A 24,010-nucleotide genomic window follows, 5' to 3' on the forward strand; every position below is an offset into this window, starting at 1 on the left:
TACCCTTTTATAGGATACCCTTATATAGGATAGAGACCTGGTGCATGGGTTGGGGCAGGCTGGTTTGCTCTGAAGGGTGTCCTGGATTAGGGTGGGAGTCCCACTGGGGTGCCTGGCCAGCCTGGGTGAGGGGATGAGGGCTGTTTGCAGGCTGGCTAAGCCCCCCAGTGGGGACCCTCATCCCATGAGGGTGTGGCCATCCTGGGTGAGGGGCTGATGGCTGTTTGCAGGCTGGCCACAGCCTCTTCAGGGTGGCGGTCCCCGCTGGGGTGCCTGACCAGCCTGGGTGAGGGGCTGATGGCTGTTTGCAGGCTGGCCACAGCCCCTTCAGGGTGGGGGTCCCCACTGGGATGCCTGGTCAGCCTGGGTGAGGGGCTGATGGCTGTTTGCAGGCTGACCACAGCCCCTTCAGTGTGGGGGTCCCCACTGGGGTGCCTGGCCAGCCTGGGTGAGGGGCTGAGGGCCATTTTCAGGCTGGCCACACCCCCTTCAGGGTGGGGGGTCCTGCTGGGGTGCTTGGCCAGTCTGGGTGAGGGGCTGATGGCTGTTTGTAGGCTGACCAAGCCCCCCACCGGGGACCCTCACCCCATGAGGGTGTGGCCATCCTGGGTGAGGGGCTGATGGCTGTTTGCAGGCTGGCCACGGCCCCCAGCCACCCAAACTCCCAGTGGAGGCTGGCTGGAAGCAGGTATCTGGGATTTATTTATCTTCTATAATTGAAACTTTGCTGCCTTGAGTGGAGGCCACAGCCGGCCAGGGCAGGCGGGAAGCTTGGCTTCCTCCATCGCCAGGGCAAACAAGCTTCCTGCTTGCTCCAGCTCCGTGGCTGCTGGCTGCCATCTTGGTTGGGTTAATTTGCATATAGTCGCTCTGACTGGCTGGTGGGCATGGCTTGGGGCGTAGCAGAGGTGTGGTCAATTTGCATGTTTCTCTTTTATTAGATTAGATGCTGTTCAATCCATTCAGTGACTTTTTATTTCATTTTTCAGTTGTAGAATTTCCATTTGGTTCTTTTAAATAGTTTTTATTTCTCTGCTGAGATTTCTTCCCTTTTTTAATTAAGAGAACATATCCCTTTACCTCACTGAAAATAGTTATAATAATTGCTTTAAATTACTCATCTGCTAATTACAATATCTGGAATGATCTCCATCTTTTCTAGTGATAATGGGTCACGTTTTCCTGGTTCTTCATGTATTAAGTAATTTTTATTGTATCCTGGACATTTTATTTAGTGGATACTCTGGATTTTGTCATATTTCTTCAAAAAGTGTAATAGCTTTCTTTTAGCAGGCAATTAACTTGATCTCTTGGGCATCATTTCAGTTCAGTTCTGCCTCATGCATGGTTCAGGAATCAGCCAGAAGTTTGAGCAGAGTTTATACACAGAACTTGGGTCCCCTCCTGTAGTTCTTTACTTTTTAGAAATCTTCCTCCCCTCACTTTTCAGTGGTTGTTGTTGCCACAAGACTAGAAAAACTGTAGGTTTTCTTTTGGAATTTTAATGACTCCATGCACTGCTGACTATGGTCTGCATATATGCCAAAAAATGGGAAACTCATTCCAGTCTAGTCTTTTCTCTTGCAACTGTCAGCTTTCCTCCAGACTCTGTCTACTATGTTCAATCTCCAGGGCCTTGAGGTAGTTGTTTTTAATATTTTGTTTAGAGTTTATAGTTTTTTCTGTGAGTGGGTCGTAGAGAAGCTTTCTAGGCTGTACAGAAGCAGGACCCTATAGGATTTTGAGATTTTTGTCTTTCATTAATAATGACACTTTCTCAAAAGTTACTTATTTCTAACCATAGAAATATGTGTGTATTGGAGAACCAATATTTAGCTTTAGTGCTAAATTTTTTATTGATTTCAGAGAGAGAGAGAGAGAGAGGTATCAATGATGAGAGAGAATCATTGATTGGCTGACTCCTACATGCCCCCTACCGGGGACCAAGCCCACAACCTGGGCATGCTGCCTGACGGGGAATCGAACTGTGATCTCCTGGTTCGTAGGTCAACATTCAACCACTGAGCCACACCCGCTGGGCTGTGCTAAATTTTACAGAAACTCTGACTTTAGTGTTCTTTTCTTTACCATTTATTGTTCCATACTTACATGTTTCCACTTTGCCATACATCCATTGAGGTACATTCTTAAAATAATAGAAATCATAAGATAATTACATGAACTTTTGAGATTTCCTTTTTTGCTTTCATTCCTCTTGACTGTATTGTGTAATACTGCTTCCACTTCCATCCTACTACCAAGATTTTTTAATATTTAAAGAATGTAATATGGTGAATAGAGCAATGTGTTTTATTAGTTTAAAATCCAAGAGTGAGAGGAGTCTACTGAAAATAAAGACCTCTGTGTTAAATCAGTCTACTTTTTGCATATTTATAGATCACCCTCTCACTAACATACAAATAAGAAGAGTAAGGCAAATAGTACTTCATTCCTTTGTGTATTTAAGAAAAGCCAGAATAAAAATTCCTGCTTCTACCTCTATATCCCCCATATACTCTTTTCCACCTGCGTTACCCCCGGGCAGTCACCACACTGTTGTCTGTGTTCACAAGTTCTTTCTCTTTTTTCTTGTTTTATGCTCAATCCCTTCATCCCCTTCCCTCCTTAACTTCTCCCCTATTTCTTCCCAGTCAGATAATCTCAAAGTTTCAGAGTAATGAAAAGCAATTTGTCCTGTTACAAAGACTGGGAGTTTCTGACAGATATTCTAAGGTTAGAGAATGTTGTAATTCTTCACCCATGGTTAGGGGGTGGTGAAGTATTCTGTTGTGAGTTCCTTTTAAGACTAGAGGCCCGGTGCATGAAATTCGTGCACAGGTGTGGTCCCTAGACCTGGTCGGCGATTGAAGCGTGAGCGTTTGGTGTGGGAGGGCAGGTCCCAGCTGACCTCTGGGCCCTGGGCAGCACCTGGGCCCCAGGGCCCCCACGCGCCCCCCTCCACCTGAGTCATGGTGCCCGAGTCCCATGTGGAGATACGGTGAGCACAGCCATACGCTGCAGGCAAGGGCACAGCGTGGGCCTCTGGTACACCCAGTGGTGCCACATGGAAGCCGGGCGGGCAGTACGCTCTCTCCCAGCCGGCCTTGCAGACCGGCTCCTGCATGAACCTATGGGGAGCCCGATCGGCCCCTGTGGTCCTGGCAGCTGCGGCCCGGCTCACCCAGAAGAGGCCGCACGGGTGCAGGACAGGCTCCTCACAGGCGCCTGGCACCTGAGCGCAGAGGCTTCCCTAGTGGGTGAGCCCTGGCGTCCTGGGGGAGGATAGCAGGGAGAGTGAGAGCGAGCTCGGCAGACATCCTGCATTCTCACTGCACCTCCGTCCCTGTCACCCCTGCCCCCAGGTAGCCACTGAGAGGTCGCAGCCCCCAACCCGGGCTCCGCAGGAGGTTGGTCGCCACCACCCACCCCTAGTTCCCTGTCCCAGCCTGGGGCCCGGCCCCGATCAGGCATTGTCTGCAGGGTGGTTGGTGGGGCGATCAGGCCTCCACTTGCACCCACCTTGGCCTAGCGCCGCCCTCTCACCTGCTCCATCCCACTGTGGTCCCACTCTCATCGGGGCCCATTAGGGCCATCAGCACCTCCACTGCTGCCCGCTGCCAGTGCTGCGTCACCAATGCCCTGCCATGTTCTATGCCGCTCCTTGGTGGTCAACACACATCATAGCAAGCGGTTCAACTCCTGGTCAAACTCCTGGTCAAGGGGACAATTTGCATATTAGGCTTTTATTATATAGGACTAGGGGCCCGGTGCACGAAATTCGTGCACTGGGTGTGGGGGGGGGGGGAGTGTCCCTCAGCCCAGCCTGCCCCCTCTCACATACTGGGAGCCCTCAGGCATTGACCCCCATCACCCTCCAATCGCAGGATCGGCCCCTTGCCCAGGCCTGACGCCTCTGAGAGAGGTGTCAGGCCTGGGCAGGGGACCCCCAGACCCCTCCGATTGCTGGCTCTGCCCCTTGCCCAGGCCTGATGCCTCGGCCAGAGGCGTAGACCCCCATCGCCCTCCGATCGCCTGATTGGCCCCTTGCCCAGGCCTGACGCCTCCGCCAGAGGTGTCAGGCTTGGACAGGGGACCCCCATCTCCCCCTGATCACTGGCTCTGACCCCCGCCCAGGCCTGAAGCCTCTGGCCCAGGAATCATGCCTGGGCAGGGGACCCCCATCTCCCTCTGATCGCTTGCTCCACCCCCCGCCCAAGCCTGACACCTCTGACCCAGGCTTCAGGCCTGGGCAAGGGGACCCTCATATCCCCCCACTCCCCGGCTCCACCCCCCGCCCAGGCCTGATGCCTTGGCCAGAGGAGTTGACCCTCATCACCCTCCGATCACCAATCACCGGATCGGCCCCTTGACCAGGCCTGAGGCCTCCGGCAGAGGTGTCAGGCCTGGGCAGGTGACCCCCAGCTCCCCGCGATTGCAGGCTCCGCCCCTGCCCAGGCCTAACGCCTCTGGCCTAGGCGTCCGGCCCGGGCAGCGGGGACCCACAGCTGCAGCGGCCCCGCGATTGTGGGCTTCGTTTTAGGCCCAGGCAAGGGACCCCTAGCTCCTGGGACTGCCAGCTTCGACCGTGCCCAGCTCCCATCGCTGGCTCCACCCCTACTTCCTGCTATCACTGGCCAGGGCAGCAAAGGCGCCTGATTCTCCGATCGTGGCTGGGAGGCAGGGCAAAGGCGGCCCCAGGCCGCCTTTGCCCTGCCCCCCAGCTCTTAGCTCCCCCCTGGGTTTCCAATCACTGTCAGTGGCAGGGGGCTTCTTCCTGCTTTCCCTTTCGCCTCCCTGCATTGTGCCTACATATGCAAATTAGCCGCCATCTTGTTGGCAGTTAACTGCCAATCTTAGTTGGCAGTTAATTTGCATATAGCCCTGATTAGCCAATGAAAAGGGTAGCGCCGTACGCCAATTACCATTTTTCTCTTTTATTAGTGTAGATTAGTAGCAACTGCACATTCCAAAAACAAGCCAGAAAGTTAATGGTCCTTCACAGTTAATCTTTGGAAATGTCTCAGTAGTCATTTTTGCCCATGGGACAAAGACTTATTTGTTGTAACTTACCCTTTTAGGATTTCATTACAGTCTGGCACAGTGTTTATGTTTATGCAGATTGCAGCCGTTTTTTTTGCCTCCCACATTGACTGCCCAGGATCTTCTTCATTTTACTTTCCTGACATCTTGAAAAAGAAAGGAAAAAAAAAAGAGGCTTTTTATTTCTTTCCTTAATTGTTAACTTTTTTCTCTCTTTGTTAACCTTAGGCCTTTTGGGTCTGCCTCTTAGAAATCAAATTTGCGTTATCAGTAAATGATGGCTGACTATTATTTACGTGCTAGTATCCAAGATTATTTCTCTTAGTTCATAAGTATATGTAAAACTATTTTTTCCTGAGGAACTTTATGTTATTGTACTTAGCATATTTTCAGCCATTATTGAGAGCTGATGCAAAATGGAAAACAGTAATGTGATGGCATTATATCATTCTCAAAACACTGTTCTAAGATGATTATTCTACAGTTCCTACATTCAAAGAGTTTATCTGGCCCTAGCCTGTTTGGGATAGAGCCTGCAGATTGAAGGGTCCCAGGTTCAATTCCTCAGTAGGGGGCATGCAAGGGAACATGCCTGGGTTGTGGGCTCGATCCTCAGTAGGGGGCATGCAGGAGACAGCTGATCAATGATTCTCATCATTGATATTTCTCTCTCTCCCTCTCCCTTTCTCTCTCTGAAATCAATAAAAAATAAAAAGAGCCTATTTGGTAGGGTTTGATGATTTAGACAATAATAGAGGGGGGATAAAATTTATATTACAAATTTATAATCCAGAATCCTGAATCCAATGTCATATAAAATGTTCAAAAAGGAATGAGCTACTAGCGTTCTCATATATAATACCTCTTTTCCAACATGTACCTTTCCCCATCATACATACAAGAGGACCTGTCCTAGTATTCTTGTTATCCACACTAATAAAAGAGAAAGATGCAACTTGACCGTACCTTTGCAACGCCCACCAGCCAGGAGTGTATATGCAAATTAACCCAACAAAAAAAATGGCGAGTTAATTTGCATATGCAGGTGCCGAGCGGCTGGGGGTGGGTGAGACACTTGCATCGTCGCCATGGCAACGACGCAGGTGTTCCGCACCGCCCCAGCCGCTGTGGGCCTCTGAGCAGCGTGGGAAGGCAGAAAGGCGGCTCTGGGCCAGAGCGAAGGTGGAAATGCGGCTCTGGCCAGAACGAAGGCAGTGCTGGTGCCAGCAGCCAGGGGAAGGAAGGCCCATTCTTGCACAAATCTTCATGCATCGGGCCTCTAGTAATACATATTCTTCTAAAGAAAATAACTTCATCTATTAAATAACAGCTATCCTTTTGGGTATAAGGGATAGGGAGATAGAACTGAGGCAAGACATGTGAGTAGATTACTTCTTGCAGATTGCTGTCATAAATCATCTGCTCTTGATGCCAAATATTTTTATTAGCATCTTAAAATTTAGTTTGTACATGTCCATGTTTTTCTATTACCTATCATATAATCATTATCATTTACCAAAAACAACAATATCTAGTATTGAGTATATTTTATATACAAGGCACTATGCTAATTTTTTTACAAAGATGAGTTCATTTCAGTTGTTACAATAACCTTGGGAGATAAGTGGCATAGTATTGTTATGATTACATAGACTTCCTTAGTTTAGAGATGTATAGAACATCTTACTGTGTATATTATGGTTGATCCACAAATCCAAGGTCCCTATTTTATTTTATTTTAAAATATATTTTTATGATTTCAGAGAAGAAAAGAGAGAGAGCGAAACATAAATGATGAGAGAGAATCATTGATCAGCTGCCTCCTGCACACCCCCTACTGGGGATCAAGCCCGCAACCCAGGTATGTGTCCTTGACCAGAATCTAACTTGGGACCCTTCAGTCTGCAGGCTGACACTCTATCCATTGAGCCAAACCAGCGAGGGCTCCAAGGTCTCTATTTTAGTTTGTGGTTCCAGGGGGAGCTCACTCTATAGCCTTCAGTAGCACATTGTGCTTCAGCTGCCTTTTTCCAAAGAATAATAAATATTAATACAGTATCTTTTTTTAGCCTTATCTACACTTTGCTCTTTAAATTTAATCCTCATAACAACTCTAAGAAGGATATATGGCTCACATTTTAAAGATGCAGAATCCAAACTTGGAAAAATTGAATAATTTTTTGAAGACCACATTATATAGGCCATGTAGCACAAGTCTCACTTTAAAGCCGTTTCTTTTCATCGTGATCTTCATTTCTTTGTTCTACTACTAGAAGCCCATTGCACAAAATTCGTGCATGGCTAGGGTCCCTAGGCCTGGCCAGCGATCGGGGCCTTCCGGCTGCTGGCCAGGGCCTTCCTTCCCTGGCTGCTGGCCGGGACCTTCCTTGGTTTTGTGCCGCCCCCTGGTGGTCAGTGCACGTCATAGCAAGCGTTTGAACTCCCGGTCTCCCAGTCCAACTCCCGAGGGACACTTTGCATATTAGCCTTTTATATAGAGAGATTTTCCCTCTACATTCTCATAGGTGTCTTATGAGAAGATAGGAATTGTAGATATTCCTGTTTAAAGGTGCTAGAGAAAATATATTTTTTCCTTTAATTTGAGATGAGGATATATTGACTGAGTAGAGGCCCAGTGCATGAAAATTCGTGCACTCGGGGGGGGGGAGTGGGGAGGGTCCCTCAGCCTGGCCTGCACCCTCTCATAGTACAGGACCCCTTGGGGGATGTCTATCTGCCAGCTTAGGCCCTCTCCCTGGGGGGATCGGGCCTAAGCTGGCAGTCAGGCATCCCTCTGGCAGCCCAGGAGCCCTCGGGGGATGTCCACCAGCCGGCTTAGGCCCGCTCACCCGCTCCCCATGTGGGGAGTGGGCCTAAGCCATAGTCGGACATCCTTGGCGCTGCTGAGGAGGCGGGAGAGGTCAGCCCAGCTTGTGGCTTAGTGGAGCTCCCCTTGTGGGAACGCACTGACCACCAGGGGGCAGCTCCTACGTTGAGTGTCTGCCCCCTGATGGTCAGTGCACATCATAGCTATGGGTCGTTCTGGGTCGTTCCGCCATTAGGGTCAATTGCATATTACCTTTTTATTATATAGGATTTTTATTTTAAAATATTTGTATTGATTTCAGAGAGGAAGGGAGAGGGAGAGAGATAGAAACATCAAAAATGAGAGAGAATCATTGATTGGTTGCCTCCTGCATGTCCCCCAATGGGGATCGAGGCCACAACCTGGGCATGTGCCCTGACTGGGAATCAAATCATGACCTCCTGGATCATAGGTCAGTGCTCAACCACTGAGTTGTCCACATCAGTTGGACAGATAATTTTTAGAACATTTACAAGTACAGCTAGCCTCATTCCTTACAGTCATACCACATGTATGCTCCATATTATTGCATAAATTACATATGTAAATATGTTATCTATTTATATGTTACATATATAAAATTTGAGACATTTCGTATTTTGAAGAGGTGAGAGTTATTTAATGAGGAAAAAACTGTGGCTAATGTTCACTTTCATACTAGAGATACAACTCTTCATGTAAAATGTTGCTCAGTGAATTCACTTGCTACCTTTAGGGTCTAAGTATTCCTTTCAAAAGCCGTATATTGAAAGGACAAGTCAGTAGTCATTTAGCTGCTTTTATTGGCAATAATATTTTATATGAAATATAGGAAAGATCATATGCTCTGAAACTTTAACAGAGGTATGTAGGGCTCTGATAATTTTTAATTGCATTATACTTGTTTCTTATATTTTCAATTTCTATGATGATATGTTTATGTAGTATTTTAAATTTAAATGTAGTTTACTAGTACTTTAAACTCAGAAGTTGGCCTGACAAATACATACAATTGCTCATATCAGTAAACCAATAATCGCATAAGCCAACATACCCACAATGTTAAACTCATTTTATATTATTAAAAACCTAGTGCTGCTTCAGATATGTGGAAATGAAACCTAATACCATTAAACTAATTGTCATTGGAGTATCATTAGCATATTTAAAAGGCTTTTTTGATCTCAGATTATTGATTTGTATCGGCAAAGATATTAAAGTAGGTAATTGAAATCTATACTGCTTTATTTTATCATTTTATTTCATATACCCTGAGTTTTGCCATTCAATACTATAAAGAGATGACATGAAAACAATGAGTTGTATGCTACAGTAATTTGTCTTTTTCTTTGTATTAGCATGTGTAGGTAAACAAAGATTTAAATACCGGTTTCATGAAATGAAAAAATTTCTATTTAGTTTATTCAAAATGCCACTGAAGTTGTCTTGTAGGAATGTCGTAAAAGTTACTACAGTAATTTTTTGCAGTAACTCTTTCTTTGGAGCACTATGTTGGTCTCCACATTTATTGCTTATATGGTTTGTCTTTATAGAAATGTGAATAGTATATCCTTTGTGTATAATTGCATGAAAATAGAACTTCTGTGGGAGGAACAGACTTACTCTTGAGTTACCTTGGATATGACTTTGAATCACCAATTTTGTTAGGCCTTAATCACTAAATGTATGAAAGACATAAAGAGATGGTTTGATGCCTCCAAATATATATAGATAAACAAATAGTTAATTCATTTAACAAATAATAGTACTTGCTCTGTGGTCCACACTAAGGCTACCACAATATATAAGACAAAGGTTCTGCCTTTTGTCAGCCACATCTGGAAAAGACAAATTAAAACACCACGAGATACCTCTTCTTCCCACTGTAATGGAGTGAACAGTATTGGATTTGCTCTCCCACTAAAAACAACAGTTTTCAGAAACGACATTTGACAGTATGGTGATGTGATCCCTGAGAGAAAAGTTGGAGGAGTAAACTAGGTCAACTCTGGCTTTTTGCCTAAAAGTGTTCTCCTGATGGTGGGAAACTCAGAGAGTGACAGTCTTGTTGAACTGAGAAAACAGAGATCAGAAATTGGTGAAACCAAGGCAACTGAAATTTACAGAGTACTGAAAAATAGAGAGCTAAGCAGAAAGAGAACTACAAAATTATCCATATAGCCTTTAACTTAATAATGAGTTGCACATAGGTGGGGTGGGACTCCATGAGTCTAGAGAAGCTCTAAACCAGTGGTTCTCAACCTTCCTAATGCCACAACCCTTTAATACAGTTCCTCAGGTTGTGGTGACTCCCAACCATAAAATTATTTTCGTTGCTACTTCATAACTGTAATTTTGCTACTGTTATGAATCATAATGTAAATATCTGATACGCAGGATGTATTTTCATTGTTACAAATTGAACATAATTAAAGCATAGTGATTAATCACAAAAACAATATGTAATTATATATGTGTTTTCTGATGGTCTTAGGTGACCCCTGTGAAAGGGTCCTTTGACCCCCAAAGGGGTCGCGACCCGCAGGTTGAGAACCGCTGCTCTAAACTGAACAATTTCTAGAGTTCCCACAGGAACAGGAGGTGTTTTTTTGTTTTGTTTTGTTTGTTTGTTTGTTATTCCATTCTGACCAGCCAGAGTGTGTAGAGATCTTATTAAAAGCATCAGAAACAGCGGTTCTCAACCTGTGGGTCGCGACCCCTTTGGGGGTTGAATGACCCTTTCACAGGGGTGGCCTGAATACATCCTGCATATCAGATACTTACATTACGATTCATAACAGTAGCAAAATTACAGTTACGAAGTAGCAACGAAAATAATTTTATGGTTGGGGGTCACCACAACATGAGGAACTGTATTAAAGGGTCGTGGCATTAGGAAGGTTGACAACCACTTATCAGGAACGTTCAATAGAAATCCAAGAAAGGACACATTTTTGTAGCAAAGCTCAACTAGCCTTAGAGTAAAAAGTTACCCCACACCTGCCTAAGCAAAGCTTTCAAAAGGCTCAGAAGGATCCGACTGATCCCCTAGTGACTTTATGCTGTTGAGGGTCAGAAAGCAGCTGCCTAGTCTTCCTAGGGAAAGTCAAGAATAAAGAGATGTTGACTTCCTTTGTTACTGCATCCTTCAAATATTGCTGAATGTGGAGGCTCTTGGATACAGCAGAAGTGTCTTTTCTAGTGTTTCGTTTTTAACTCAACTATATCCTCGTTCGCATATTTTGTCGGAAACTTTTTATGGAAATAATCGAGTCATTAAAGCTAGAAATTAAATTATCATAGTCTGATTATAATAATGGTGATTTATATAATGTCTGCTTATGAAAGTCTAAGTTAGTGAGGGTATTTATAAGTGTGATTAACCTTTATGTTATCCATGAATGCTTTTTATGAATTTGTTTGTCATTCTTGTGCAAGGGCCATGCTAATCTTCTCTGTATCATTCCAATTTTAGTACAGTATATATGCTGCCAAAGCGAACACCATGAGTGCTTTTTAAAACATTTGTTTTATTAAAACTCTATTTGTAACCCCTGTCTTTGCTTTGATTTTTCTACTGTTTCTATTCATTTAGCAAATAATTATTAACTAGTTACCATATGCCAGACACTATTCTAGGCACTTTAATCGAAAGCATTACATTTGTTTTTATTTACAGATATAATTAATCTATAAAGCATAATAAGTATCATTATATTTGAATGAAAAAATAAATTTAAACTGATCCTAATTTTTGATGATGCATATTCGGCTAAGTTAACTTGCTCATTTTGTTACTACTAATAAGTACTAGAGCTAAGACCTTAATCTTTGAAATGACTAAGCCCATATTCCGAACCAATATGTATCCTTCCTGTCAATCTCTACCAGATTCCCAAACTCAAGTCTCTTACAGCATAAGAATCATGTTCCCAGTATTGGTTCAGATCACTTCTCAGAGCCCTACTTTCCTGTTATCTCTTACATCACAATAAAGTCCCTGTTTGGTTTTAGATTCTTCCCACCCATTTCAATTCAACCACTTCATTTTTCTTTTTTTCTTTGTTTTACTACTGATAAACCCTTTTGACATGTATTCTCTTACCCATCTGAATCATCTTATATGCCATTTTTTTAATAAATAAGTATACTAAAATTCTAGGCAAAATATTATTCCCATCTTCCAAGTTGGCCTTTTATGTTCTCCACCAAGCAGTGTTTAAGACTTATTGGACAACCTGACATGCTGTTGATTATACCGCCTGTGTTTGATTGACTTACAGATGATACTAGTTTTCTATAACTTAGATCAGAGAACATTATAAGCGACCTTACAAAATAATTCCGATTCATTATTGGGCATGTATAGCATGGATGAAGGAGAGATGAAGGCAGGAAAAAAAATTAAATCTCTGCTATGAGCTAAAGATAACCTCAGTTGGAATTCTCTGAGAAGGGAAAACAGAACTCTGTAAGGCGTTAAGCTCCACAGATCTTTATGATCCTGATTTTCCTCCTTGGCTCCATCTCTTAATTCCTGTACATTACTCAGGTCTCCCTCAACTTCTCTTTTCCTCCTTGAATTTCTTTCTTACATATCTAACCTAAGTTGCTAATTTCTGTCTGCTAGTCCCAGATTTCATTATGAAAATTATTATAAGATTTTTAGATATATAGAGTCCCTTGAGCAGGGACCAGGGCTGTCCTTGTCAGAACTCAGCAGGTAAAATAGTTATTCTGTTGCCATGACAATATATTAATAAAATTCTCGAAAGGACCTAAGAGCTTTCAGAATTAACTTACAATAATTTCCTCTATACTAAACAATATTGGATAAATAAATCGCTTCATTATTTTTTAATTGATTGGTGAGATCATGAAAAAAGATTCTAATATTGGCTATTGGAAGCCTGCAGATATGCATATACATCAATTCTGATCTTCATTTGTAAGCATGGTTTTTAAAAATAGGTTCAAGTATTATACTTTTAGCAGAGGTGAGAGTTCTGTTATTTCAAAGCTTACTTTTAGTGGAAAACCATACTGTTAGCACCCTTAGCCTTTGTTGCCATGTAGATAGTAACTGGCTTTATTTTGGTTTTTAAATAGAAGCTCAAAATGTACTAGTACATACACACTCTAGGATTTAAAGTGTGAGTTAGTTGTCTGTAGGTTTTGAGTACTGGCACATTTCAAAAGTCTTTTTTAATACTTTACTATTTTTATCCTCTAGAGAAAATAGAGAAAAATTCTGGCCATTATAATGACAAAGTTTTATAGTACTTTTTACAGGATATTTTAGGAATAGCTTAGAATCAATCCCTTATGGATCAGTAATGGAGTAATGGGTGAGGATTTTGAAGAATATGCAGAAACTTGAAAAAAGTAGTGTGATCTTAGGCACTCAATGTCTTAGACACCTATAGTTATGACACTATAATGCATACAAATCAATTTCAGATTTAATCGATACTATGCTAAACACTTTCAACCTATTGTAGTTTATTTAATAGAACTCAGTTTGAAAGTACCAAAGCAATCTTCATATTTTTAATTTTAACCGGTAAGTAAAATTTATATGAGCTTTCAATAAGTAAAGCTTTCAATTTGTGAATTATTTTTTATATTTCATTCTTTACAAGAATGAATGGATTCCATGGCAAGGAAATTACTGTTCCATAGACCACATGATTATATTTGTAATTAAATCCTATCTATTTAGCATCCAGTATCAAACTGGTGTGGCCTAGTTAATATCTTAGTCAACTAGCAGTTTTGACTTCTTATGCCAATAGCTGAACAGTCAGGGGATTAATTTCCTTGTTTAGTGAGGTAGATTAATCCTTCTTATGGTATTTATCACAACTGAGTATTATAATAGATATTTGTGGATAAAGAAAACCTTTGATTACAATTATTGCAAACAAAATCCTAGAACTTAATCCTATACTTTCCTCAGTTAATACCTGTATATAATGACAATGAAAGACAAAATAAGAAAGCTCTTGACTTTATAAAGAGAAACAGCTAAAGATTATAAACAGTTACAACTTCTGCTCATAGTTTTGATTATTAGATTTTAGCTTTTCCAGTTTGCAGTGATTTTTTAACAAGACCCATCTCCTCTATGAAGAATGCAATCTTTTTTTTCTGGCACAAAAAATAGGGTAACCTGATCTGAGTCTGACAGAGTGTGTCGTTCATGTAAGTGCTTCCATCTGTTGCCTGCTGTTCCCCTTACTCATGACCCCTCTGTGTTTCTCTTTCCCTGTGTTTCTCTTTCCTTTTTCTTTCTTTCTTCCTTCCTTCCTTTCTTTCTACCCACCCCCCTTTTTCCTCTCCCTCTCTCTTTGTCTCTTTTTTTGTCCTTAGCCCCTCTGAGGAAAGCAAAGTTTGTTGAGAGCCCACGAATTCCAGAATCCGAGCTTGGCTCCCCAACCCTCACTTCAGCTCAGAAACTGGATGTGGATGCATACTGCCCTGGTAAGCATGCATGCGAAGTGTCTGCTTTAAAGAGGAAGGTTTTTGGATTAGACCCATCCTGCAGAGCAGTATTCTGCGTGTGTACCATTTATAAAAACATATCCATTACCTCTTTCACAACTAATTGCATATTGTCCTTATTAGAACATAGTTTTTACTGAACATCCTTTTGACTATTGATATTATAATGAGAGTAAGTATTGAAAAAAATTTTAAAGATAATTTTCAAAATAATTTAAATAATTGTGGTAATAATTGGTTTTCAGGGTGATTTTTATGATTTGGGATACTTGAAGAAATGTTGCTTTGGCCATGTGCAAATAGGAATGATAGAGATATGAATAAAAAATGTTCATTCAACACTAGCCCTCTACATGTGGCCTATTTTGCCTAATGCCTATTAGATTTCTAGACAGTATAGAAAATAGTTGTGACATAAACTTGAATTAGAAAAGAAACATTATAGGTTCCTGATTTGGACTCCTGGACACACACTTTTAGAAATATCTCTTCTCATGAATGGCCTGTAAATACATGTGGGAGTTCACTAAAACCCTTCTTGTGTGGGAGCCAAACTGAGACAGAGTCATTATCAATGCTTAGATTCTTCCAAACTTAGATGAGTTGCCTGGCAACATTCTTTACACTCACTCTCCAGTAAGTCTATAGGGCTGTGTCAGAAATGTTCACAGCTTTAGTTGAGTATACAGATCAGAGCTTTAGTAAAGGACCTTAGAAGGCGTGGTTTTAGGTCCTTTGTTTATTCCTGCTTTTTAAGATTGAAGTTAAACCACAATGAATACAACCACTACATATTTACAGTATTAGGGGTCAGCAGAATAAAATGATTTCTAGTTCTAGGGAAGATATCAGTAGCTCTCATCTGAAATGTCAGGATAATAGATCTCTGACCCAAGATGAGGCATATTTATATATAAAAAGAAAAATACAATAGGCACAAACTTGGGTCAAACCTAATCAGACATTTGATTTTATACTACACTTGATTTTAGCCAAAAGGCTGTGAAGCGATTGATTTTATGAATTAGTTTTGAATATTGAAAAATTCGGGGATTTCACTTTCAGGGTGCAGAACCCTGGGCTTCATCTATTGTTGTAGATGAATATGCATTTTTTTTAGTTAATCACAATAGTTACGTATTAGGCACCAGCTTTTCTTTTTCTAAAAGGAACAAATCAACTCTTTAAATGGCACTATAGCACATTGTTAGAAGAGTTACTTTCATGTTTTGAGGTATTGTTATACTTCTTGGGCAGTGGAATATTGTGCTTTGCATTTGTTCACACAACTTTTAGTGTGATAAAGTAAAATAAATCCACTAATTCTCTATTCCTACATTGAGTTTTGGAAGAAGAACCCTGTCAGAGACTGTCTTTTTCAGATTTGTAAATCAGAATGATTTTTAGGGAGACCCATCTTTTACTTCCTGATTGCCCATCCTACATCCTTAATCTAAACTCGCTATTGTTATTGTCAAGAAGCTGCTGTTGTTGGAATGTCATCGCTGAATCACTAAGAAGAATCTTATCCATGTTATTATTTACATATATTTTCCACAAGCATGAGTTCCTTGCTAAATTGGAATTAAACCAAACTAAACCACAGTTTAGATGTTCAGAAAGCCGGGGGGGGGGGGGGGGGCGGAAAAAGAGGAGACATATGTAATACTTTTTGTAATACTTTAAGCAGTAAAACAAAATTAAACAAAAAACAGATCTAGAGACAGAAGCATCAATCAGATGCTCAAACCTCAGAGGGAAGGTAGGGAAGGGTGGGGGTAAGGGGGAGAGATCAACCAAAGGACTTGTATGCATACATATAAGCATAAGCGATGGACGCAGACAACAGGGGGGTGAGGGTGAGGGCAAGACTGGGGGGATGAGGGGACAATGGGGGGATAAAGACACATTAGTAATACCTTAATCAAAAAAAATAAATTTAAAAGGAAGAAAAGAAAACATGTTGTAAGATAACAGATCACTGAATACCTGTTGCTAGAGATTGAGAGAGAGTTTGTTGTGACTTTGAAGGAACACAAGGAAACTTACAGAGATGGTAGAAATGTTTTTTCTGTGTCTTGATTTTAAAGGCAGTTTTCACAGATGTCTAAATCTGTCAAAATTTATTCATTTGTACACTTCATAGAAATATGATTTATTTTATGTAAATTATATTTTTTAAAAGAGAAGATCAATAGATGAGTAAGAAATAGAAAAGAATCTGTAGTAAGGTGACAACTAGAAATAAGTGACTATGAAGGTAAGGGAGTGATTATATTGTTCAGAAAATACATGATAGGAAAACCTACCAGGATTTCATTATGGTCTGCTACCTAAGTTGTGGTTGTATTTGAGGCAAATTAACTATCTGAAAATTAAATGCTCACAATAATACTTTGTAACAAATCAACCTAAAATGCATTACAACAAAAAAATAAGCATTTTTTTTCTTACCCATGGATTTGTAAATATTGATTGGAATAGCTCTGTTTCTGGCTGCATGTTCAACTCTAGGGTTCAAGTTGGGCTCAGATCTGTGTGTGTTCATTCTGGGGCTCAGGCTGAAGGAGCTCAGGTGGAGAGAAGCTCTTCTTTTGGTGAATCACCTGAGCACAAGAATATAAGCCCAAGTGCAAAGGCACATTTCAAGCCTCTTTCATAACAGTCCAGGGTCCAAGTAAAGTCATGTGGCCAAGCCAGAAAATAATTTTTGTTGTGTAAAGTTTTAATCATACCCAAACAACCTGCCATGCCAAGCCAGAAAATAATTTTTGTTGTGTAAAGTTTTAATCATACCCAAACAACCTGCCATGTACCCAGACCCTGGTTTCAACAATTGTTTCATCTGTTCCTACCCCTTCTTCTTCAAGTTTGCCCAAGGAAACTAAGAAGAGGATGGGAATGTTTTAAAGTCAGCCACTCAGTGAGTAGAGTTGAGCTGGTGGTTGGTTGGTTGCTTTGATTCTTGATCACTGGTAGGCAGTGATTCTCACAATCAGGAGCTTAGTTTGGAGAGTAGGGGAGATGTGGAAGAGCCCCCTGACTTAAGTACTTACTATGACAAATAACATCTTCTGCTTTTAGCAGTCACCCATTTTCCAACATTCATTAGGAAAGGAAAAATTTAGGTAATCATTTAAGAACTAAGAAATGAATATTAACCAGGTTTGCTTTGGCAATTGAACCAAGCTAATCAAGCTAATCATAGGTTTTATAACTGTTAGACAGAAAGCATGGGTTTCTTTATTTGATTAAATGTGATACAAATTTCTGAGTAATTTGATATAGATGAGAACAAGCAGTTTATAATTAACAGATTCTAAAGAAAAATGTAAACAGCCCAATGTGAAAATGGTAAGAGAATTCCGAGAATTAAAAGAGTCTGTGAAACTAGACTGCATAGCCTGCCATTATGGAGTACAGATTAGGGATTTGGATACCTTAGCTATTAGACATTTATTTCTTGGCACAGCTTTTTATTGCAGTACAATTGACATATAATATTTTCAGATATACAACATAATTTGGTATTTGTATACAATGCGAAACTTCACCACAATAAGTCTAGTTATCGCCTGTCACCATACAGTTTACAAATTTTTTTCCTGTGATGAGAATGGGTAAGATTCACTCTCTTAGCAACTTTAAATATGCAATACAATATTATTGACTATCCCTACGCTGTACATTATATACCTGTTATTTATTTTATATAAGAAAGTTTATACCTCTTGACCCCCTTCACCCATTTTCACCAACCCCCGTCCCTTCTGGCAACCACCTGTTCTCTGTATATATTTGTGTGTTTTTTGGTTTTTTTTTTAGATTCTACATATAAGTGAAATCATGCAATATTTGTCTTTCTCTGTCTGGCTTATTTAACTTAGCATAATACTCTCAAGGTTCATCCATGTTGATGCAAATGGCAAGAATTCATTCTCTTTGTGGATGAGTAGTATAACGCGTGCGCGCGCATGTGTTTGTGTGTGTTTGTACACCACATCTTTATCCATTCTTCTATTATGGACACTTAGGTTGTTTCCATATCTTGGCTATTGTAAATTATATTGTTCGAATTACTGTTTTTGTTTCCTTTGGATGAATACCCAGAAGTGGAATTGCTGGATCATATGATAATTCTATTTTTAATTTTTTTAGGACCCTCTATACTGTTTTCCATAGTGGCTGTAGCAATTTATATTCCCACCAACAGTACACAGAGGTTCCCTTTTCTCCATATCCTCATCAACACTTGTCATTTCTTAACTTTTTGATGATAGCTATTGTAACAGGTAATATCTCATTGTGGTTTTGATTTGTATTTCCCTGATAGCTAGTGATTTTGAACATCTTTTCATGTGCCTGGTGAACATCTGTATGTCTTCTTTGAAAAAAATGTCTATTTGGATCTTCTGCCCATTTTTTAATTGGATTGGTTATTTTTTGTTGTTGTAGTTGTATGAGTTCTTTATATATTTTGGATAGCAACCCTTTATTAGATACATGATTTGCAAATATCTTCACCTGTTTAGTAGCTTAGCTTGTCTTTTTATTTTGTGACTAGTGGCCCGGTGCACAGATTCATTCACATTGAAAGGAAAATAATTAGAAGAAATATTTTAATATCACTATTCGCCCTTTCTCGATAATAGAAGTGTCAGAGGTGAAAGAAAATTAGTAAAATGTATATGAAAATAATATATAAATTGATTAATAAATAAACAATAACAACATAAAAACACAGACATAATATAAAAACATGATATAAAAACAACATTGATAAAAGCAATGACTGATAAATTGATTAAACTTATTCTAATATCTCCCTGTATACCACATTAAGAGTAAAAACACTTTCAGAGTGCTTGACTAATTTCCCTTGTGATGAAGTATTTACAACTTTAACGTCACACACTCTTCAAACTTGAGAGAAAGCAACATATAACTGACCATGTCCGAAAATGGGTTTACGTAGGAATATTCCTACTCTGTCTAGAGTTTGTCTTGGTGATTTATTAATGGTCTTCAGACATATTCTGTCAACAACACCACTTTCTTTCAGCTTCAGAATGTCAACAAAAACAACTAAATTCACGATCGACAATGACAGATCGAAACATATGCGTGCGATTGGTGCCAGCGAGAACTTTATACGTATTGTGCATGCGCAAGTCAACATTTATTTTTAAATTGCCAGTGCACCTCATATGTACCGGCCGGTCAGTCGGACAGACGGACGGTGGGTCACTTAGCCTTTTATATATATAGGTTATATATATAGATGGTTTCCTCCTTTGTGCAGAAGCTAATTAATTTGCTATAATCCCACTTATTTATTTTTGCTTTTGTTTCCCTTGACTTTGGAGTTAGATCCCAAAAAATTCATCACCAAATCCATTGTCAGGGAGCTTACTGCCTATGGTTTCTTTTATTTTTATGGTTTCAGGTCTTACATTCAAGTATTTAATTTATTTTGACTTTATTTTTGTGCATGGTATAAGATAATAGTCTAATCTATTGAAGAGACTTTAAATTTTTGCCTCTGTCATAAGTTAATTGACCATATAGTTGTTGGTTTAGTCTGGGCTCTCTATTCTTTTCCATTGATCTATTTGTCTATTTTTATGTTTTGGCACAGATTTAATCATAGTTTAATCCCTCCATAGTTTGGCTACTTTACTTTAAGTGAAGGTAGTTTTTGCAAATGTTGAAAGCATAAACCATCTCTGAAAGGGGAATTGGTGTCATCAAGAAAAATAAAGGCACACTTGAAACTCATTTAATGTATTGACCAACGTTACTCTAATAAACTTAATTTAATTAAAAAAAGAAAAAGGCCAAAGTGTTCTGAATATTCAGCAATTGCTTTTTTTTACAGTATTTTATATCCTGCCTACACAGTTCTCACAGAGTTTAATTTACTATGGTTTAATTAATTTTTTTTTTTTACTAACTTCCCCTATGAGAATATAAGCTCCTAAGGATAGGGATCATGCCCCATTATTCATAATGTATTATGTAACACCTAACATAGTGCTGGGCGCAGAAAGTACTCAGTAAATATTTATCGAATGAATGCTTTCCTTTATTGTCTATCATCAGATAATTCTGCGGGATACTGTTAAAGATGAAAATAATAAAATAACCATATAAACAATTTATACTCAATAATCATATATTTCTTGGCAATATAATGAGGTGATTATTCCAGGAGCTAACCAGCCTGGACTAATATTGACTCTGCTTACTTACCTAATTCTGGAACCATGGTCAAGAACTTAATCTTTGTGTGCCTCACTTTTACTATCTGTAAGATAAGAAATGTTGTAGAGATTAAATGATTTAAGACACACGAAACACTTAGAAAAGTACCAGACAGTAATAATAAGTGTTAGTTATTGTTGTTGTTGTTATTACTAACTAGAGGCCCGGTGCACGAAATTTGTGCACTCGGGGGAGGGGGTCCCTCAGCCCAGCCTGTGCCTTCTTGCAGCCCGGGAGCCCTTGGGGGATGTCTGACTGACGGTTTAAGCCCGCTGCCCAGAGGGAGCGGGCCTAAGCTGTCAGTCGGACATCCTTAGTGCTGCCGCGGAGGTGGGAGAGGGTCCCGCCGCTGCGCTCGCCAGCCGTGAGCCTGACTTCTGGCTGAGCAGCATTCCCCCTGTGGGATCGCACTGACCACCAGGGGGCAGCTCCTGCATTGAGTGCCCCTTGGTCATCAGTACGTGTCATAGTGACCAGTCATTCTGCTATTCAGTCTATTTGCATATTAGCCTTTTATTATATAGGATACTACTATCAATATTATTCCAGAAATAAAGCACTCTTTTAAAACATTAACTAGTATATTACATTTAATCAGTCTTGATCTTAAGAGTTTTGTGTTTGTTAAAATAATATGTCATACAGAATTTGAATTTGGAAATTGTTTCCTCTGCTCTCTTTCCCTAATTTCTGTTAAAAAAAATCAAAACTCCTCCATTACAAGAATTTTCAGTGTGGCCCTCTCCAGGAACCCTCTCCCTCCTTTTCTTCCCTCCCCTCTTCCAAGACAAGTTTGTTTCCTTCTCTGCTCTCTAACACTTCCTTTAACTTACAAAATAAAATACTTCTTTACACATTGGCTCCTCTCTATCCTTATGTCATTGTTCCACTTGAAGTTGTTAACTGGTATAAGAGGACTGGTCAAATAATTTATTATGTTGTACTAATTTTTAAAATACATATAGCATTTCTTTTTTCATAATTCTAGACTTCTTTCTTGGAGAAAAAAATGATGAATATTGTTTCATTTTCAAACCCAGTGTCTTCTGTCCTTAATACCTTTTCTATAATTTTAAAAAATGAAAATATAAATACAGAAAGGTACACAAATTGTAATTATTCAAGCCATAAAATTTTATGAAGTGAACACAAGCGTATAATCACTACCTAAATCGAGATATAGAACATTACCAGCACTTCAGCTTTCTCATACTTCCTCTGCATCATTATCCACTCCCTGCAAGCATAACCACTATTCTGATTGCGATGATCAATTATTTCTTTTACCAGTTTTCAGACTTTACATAAATGTAATAATTTAGTATGTATTCTCTTCCGTCGCTCTTCTTTGTTCAATTGTATGTTGTGAGATTCTCTTTTATAGCTGTCATATTTCATTGTATGCCTACAATTTTGGCTGTTATGAACAATTTAACAAATGTTTATTAAATATATTTTGCTACCCCTATGTATACCTCTCCTTTTGGTGTATATCTGGTAGTGAATATGCTGGGTCATAAGTATGTTCAGCTTAAAATTGTTTCCAAATTTGATGCTACCAATTTACATTCCCACCAACATAGCAGTATTTATCCCATGCTAGAGGCCTGGTGCACAAAATTCATGCACGGGTGGGGTCCCTAGGCCTGCCTGCAGCTGGCCCCATCCACACCCCCACCCACACCCACCTTGGCCTGGTGCTGCCCGTGTCCACGGTCACCCCACCTCCTTACCCCCCATTGATTGCCCCACTGGCCGGTGGCCTGGGCCTCCCTCTGTGGGCAATTGTGGGGCCACGATGGGGCCGCCCAACCAATCGCATCACACCCGCCTTGGCTGGCCTGGTGCCAGTATGTGTCATAGTGTGGTCATCCAGATGGTCATTCTGCTGTTCAGCTGTTTGGTCGATTTGCATATTACACTTTTATATATATATTTTGTCAGGTGGTTGTTTTTTTCTTTGTTTTGTGTACTATTCTGCACTGCACATATGTAGTGGTATTTCCGTGTGGTTTTGATGATAATTTCCCAATAATGTTGAATAACTTTTTACCATATACACTTATTGGTCACTTGGCTATCCTCTTGTAAATTCCTGTATAAATATTTTAGTTCATTTTTAAATTGGATTGTCTTTATTTTTTTATTAATTTATACAGATTCTTTATACATTCTAGGTATGAGTTCTTTTTAAGGTATATGAATTAAAGATATCTTTTCCCACTCTATGGCTTGCTTTTTAACCATCTTAATAGTGTCTTTAATGAGCAGAGCTTTTTGTATTAATAAACTTCCCTTTACCAATCTTTTCTTTTGTGGTTAGTGTCTTATATAAACATTCTCACTAATTGTAATATTTCTTTCCATTGAGGGAGGCAGTATAACATACTAGTTGGGTGCATGGATTCTGGAGTAGGGGAGTCTGGGCTACAACCATTTATAGGTTGTGTGATTTTGAGTAGATAACTTAATTTCTTTGTGCCTCAATTTTCTCATTTGTAAAATAAGGTAATAATACCTACTTCATAAAGCTGTTATGAAGATTAAGTTAATATTTGTGAAGTGTTCGGTGACTTGCACTATATATTAAATAAATGAAGCATATAGTATGTCATATTTTCCACATAGATCATAAACTTTTTAAAGTTAATGACTATATCTCCTCCATGTTTTATCCTCATAGTACCTAGTATTAAAAAGTAAATATAAAGTATTTGGTAATTATCAGTATAACTTTCTAGAAAAAAGTGAAATGGAACCCCAGAATATCCAGAAGTCAGGAATCTATGCCGAGAAAAACTTGGAAAAGCTTAACTAGTTTAATCTATAGAAAGGGAAAAGAGTAATTAATGAGCAGTTACCTTTTTATTTTATCAAGAAAAAAGAAGCTTTTAATCATTCTTGGGAGAAAATCTATATAAATCTAAATATTTGTACCATAAAAATACCAATTCTCTTATTTCTGGTCTGTGGCAGAAAAATCTATTTTTGTTGCCTCTTGGAGAGAAAATAGGGAAGGGAAAATAGAGCTTGTTTTTCTACTCTGACATAACATCAATGAGAATTCTGTATAGATTTTCCACAGATGGAACACTTGAATTAAATAATAGTATACAACAATGTACGTATAGTCCCTTCCTCTGACCCCCACCTTGTGACTTTAGTAGAGAAGTTAAGATAAATGTGAAACTGAATAATAACTATGTACATCTCAATGTCTTGCCACTTGGAATGGTTTCGTGTATAATACTAAATATTCTAAAAATTAAGAAGCTATTATATTTTGGCATCAAACTGTGACACTATAGCTAATGCTTGCTAAGCTGAAAGGACATATCTGACTTAAAACATTTTTTT

At 39.7% G+C, this 24,010-nt stretch overlaps 1 protein-coding gene and 1 non-coding gene across 9 annotated transcripts in view; one reads left to right on the top strand and one right to left on the bottom strand.

The window, feature by feature from the left end:
- The window catches only part of TANC2 (tetratricopeptide repeat, ankyrin repeat and coiled-coil containing 2), a 281,996-nt gene that overhangs the window by 129,615 nt on the left and 128,371 nt on the right, over positions 1–24,010 (top strand). For 4 of the 8 annotated variants that reach the window (XM_059669888.1, XM_059669889.1, XM_059669890.1 and 1 more), the window contains exon 5: positions 14,258–14,368. The exons of the other annotated variants lie outside the window; for them this stretch is intronic. In XM_059669888.1, coding sequence (XP_059525871.1) covers positions 14,258–14,368 — 111 coding nt within the window. The remainder of the gene's footprint in view (positions 1–14,257; positions 14,369–24,010) is intronic. 8 annotated transcript variants of the gene reach the window in all.
- Positions 11,278–11,381, bottom strand: LOC132219414 (U6 spliceosomal RNA). Its single transcript, XR_009449430.1, has one exon. It is a non-coding gene; the product is annotated as a U6 spliceosomal RNA (small nuclear RNA).

This window comes from Myotis daubentonii, chromosome 16 (genome assembly GCF_963259705.1).
Source record: "Myotis daubentonii chromosome 16, mMyoDau2.1, whole genome shotgun sequence".
Lineage (NCBI taxonomy): Eukaryota > Metazoa > Chordata > Mammalia > Chiroptera > Vespertilionidae > Myotis > Myotis daubentonii.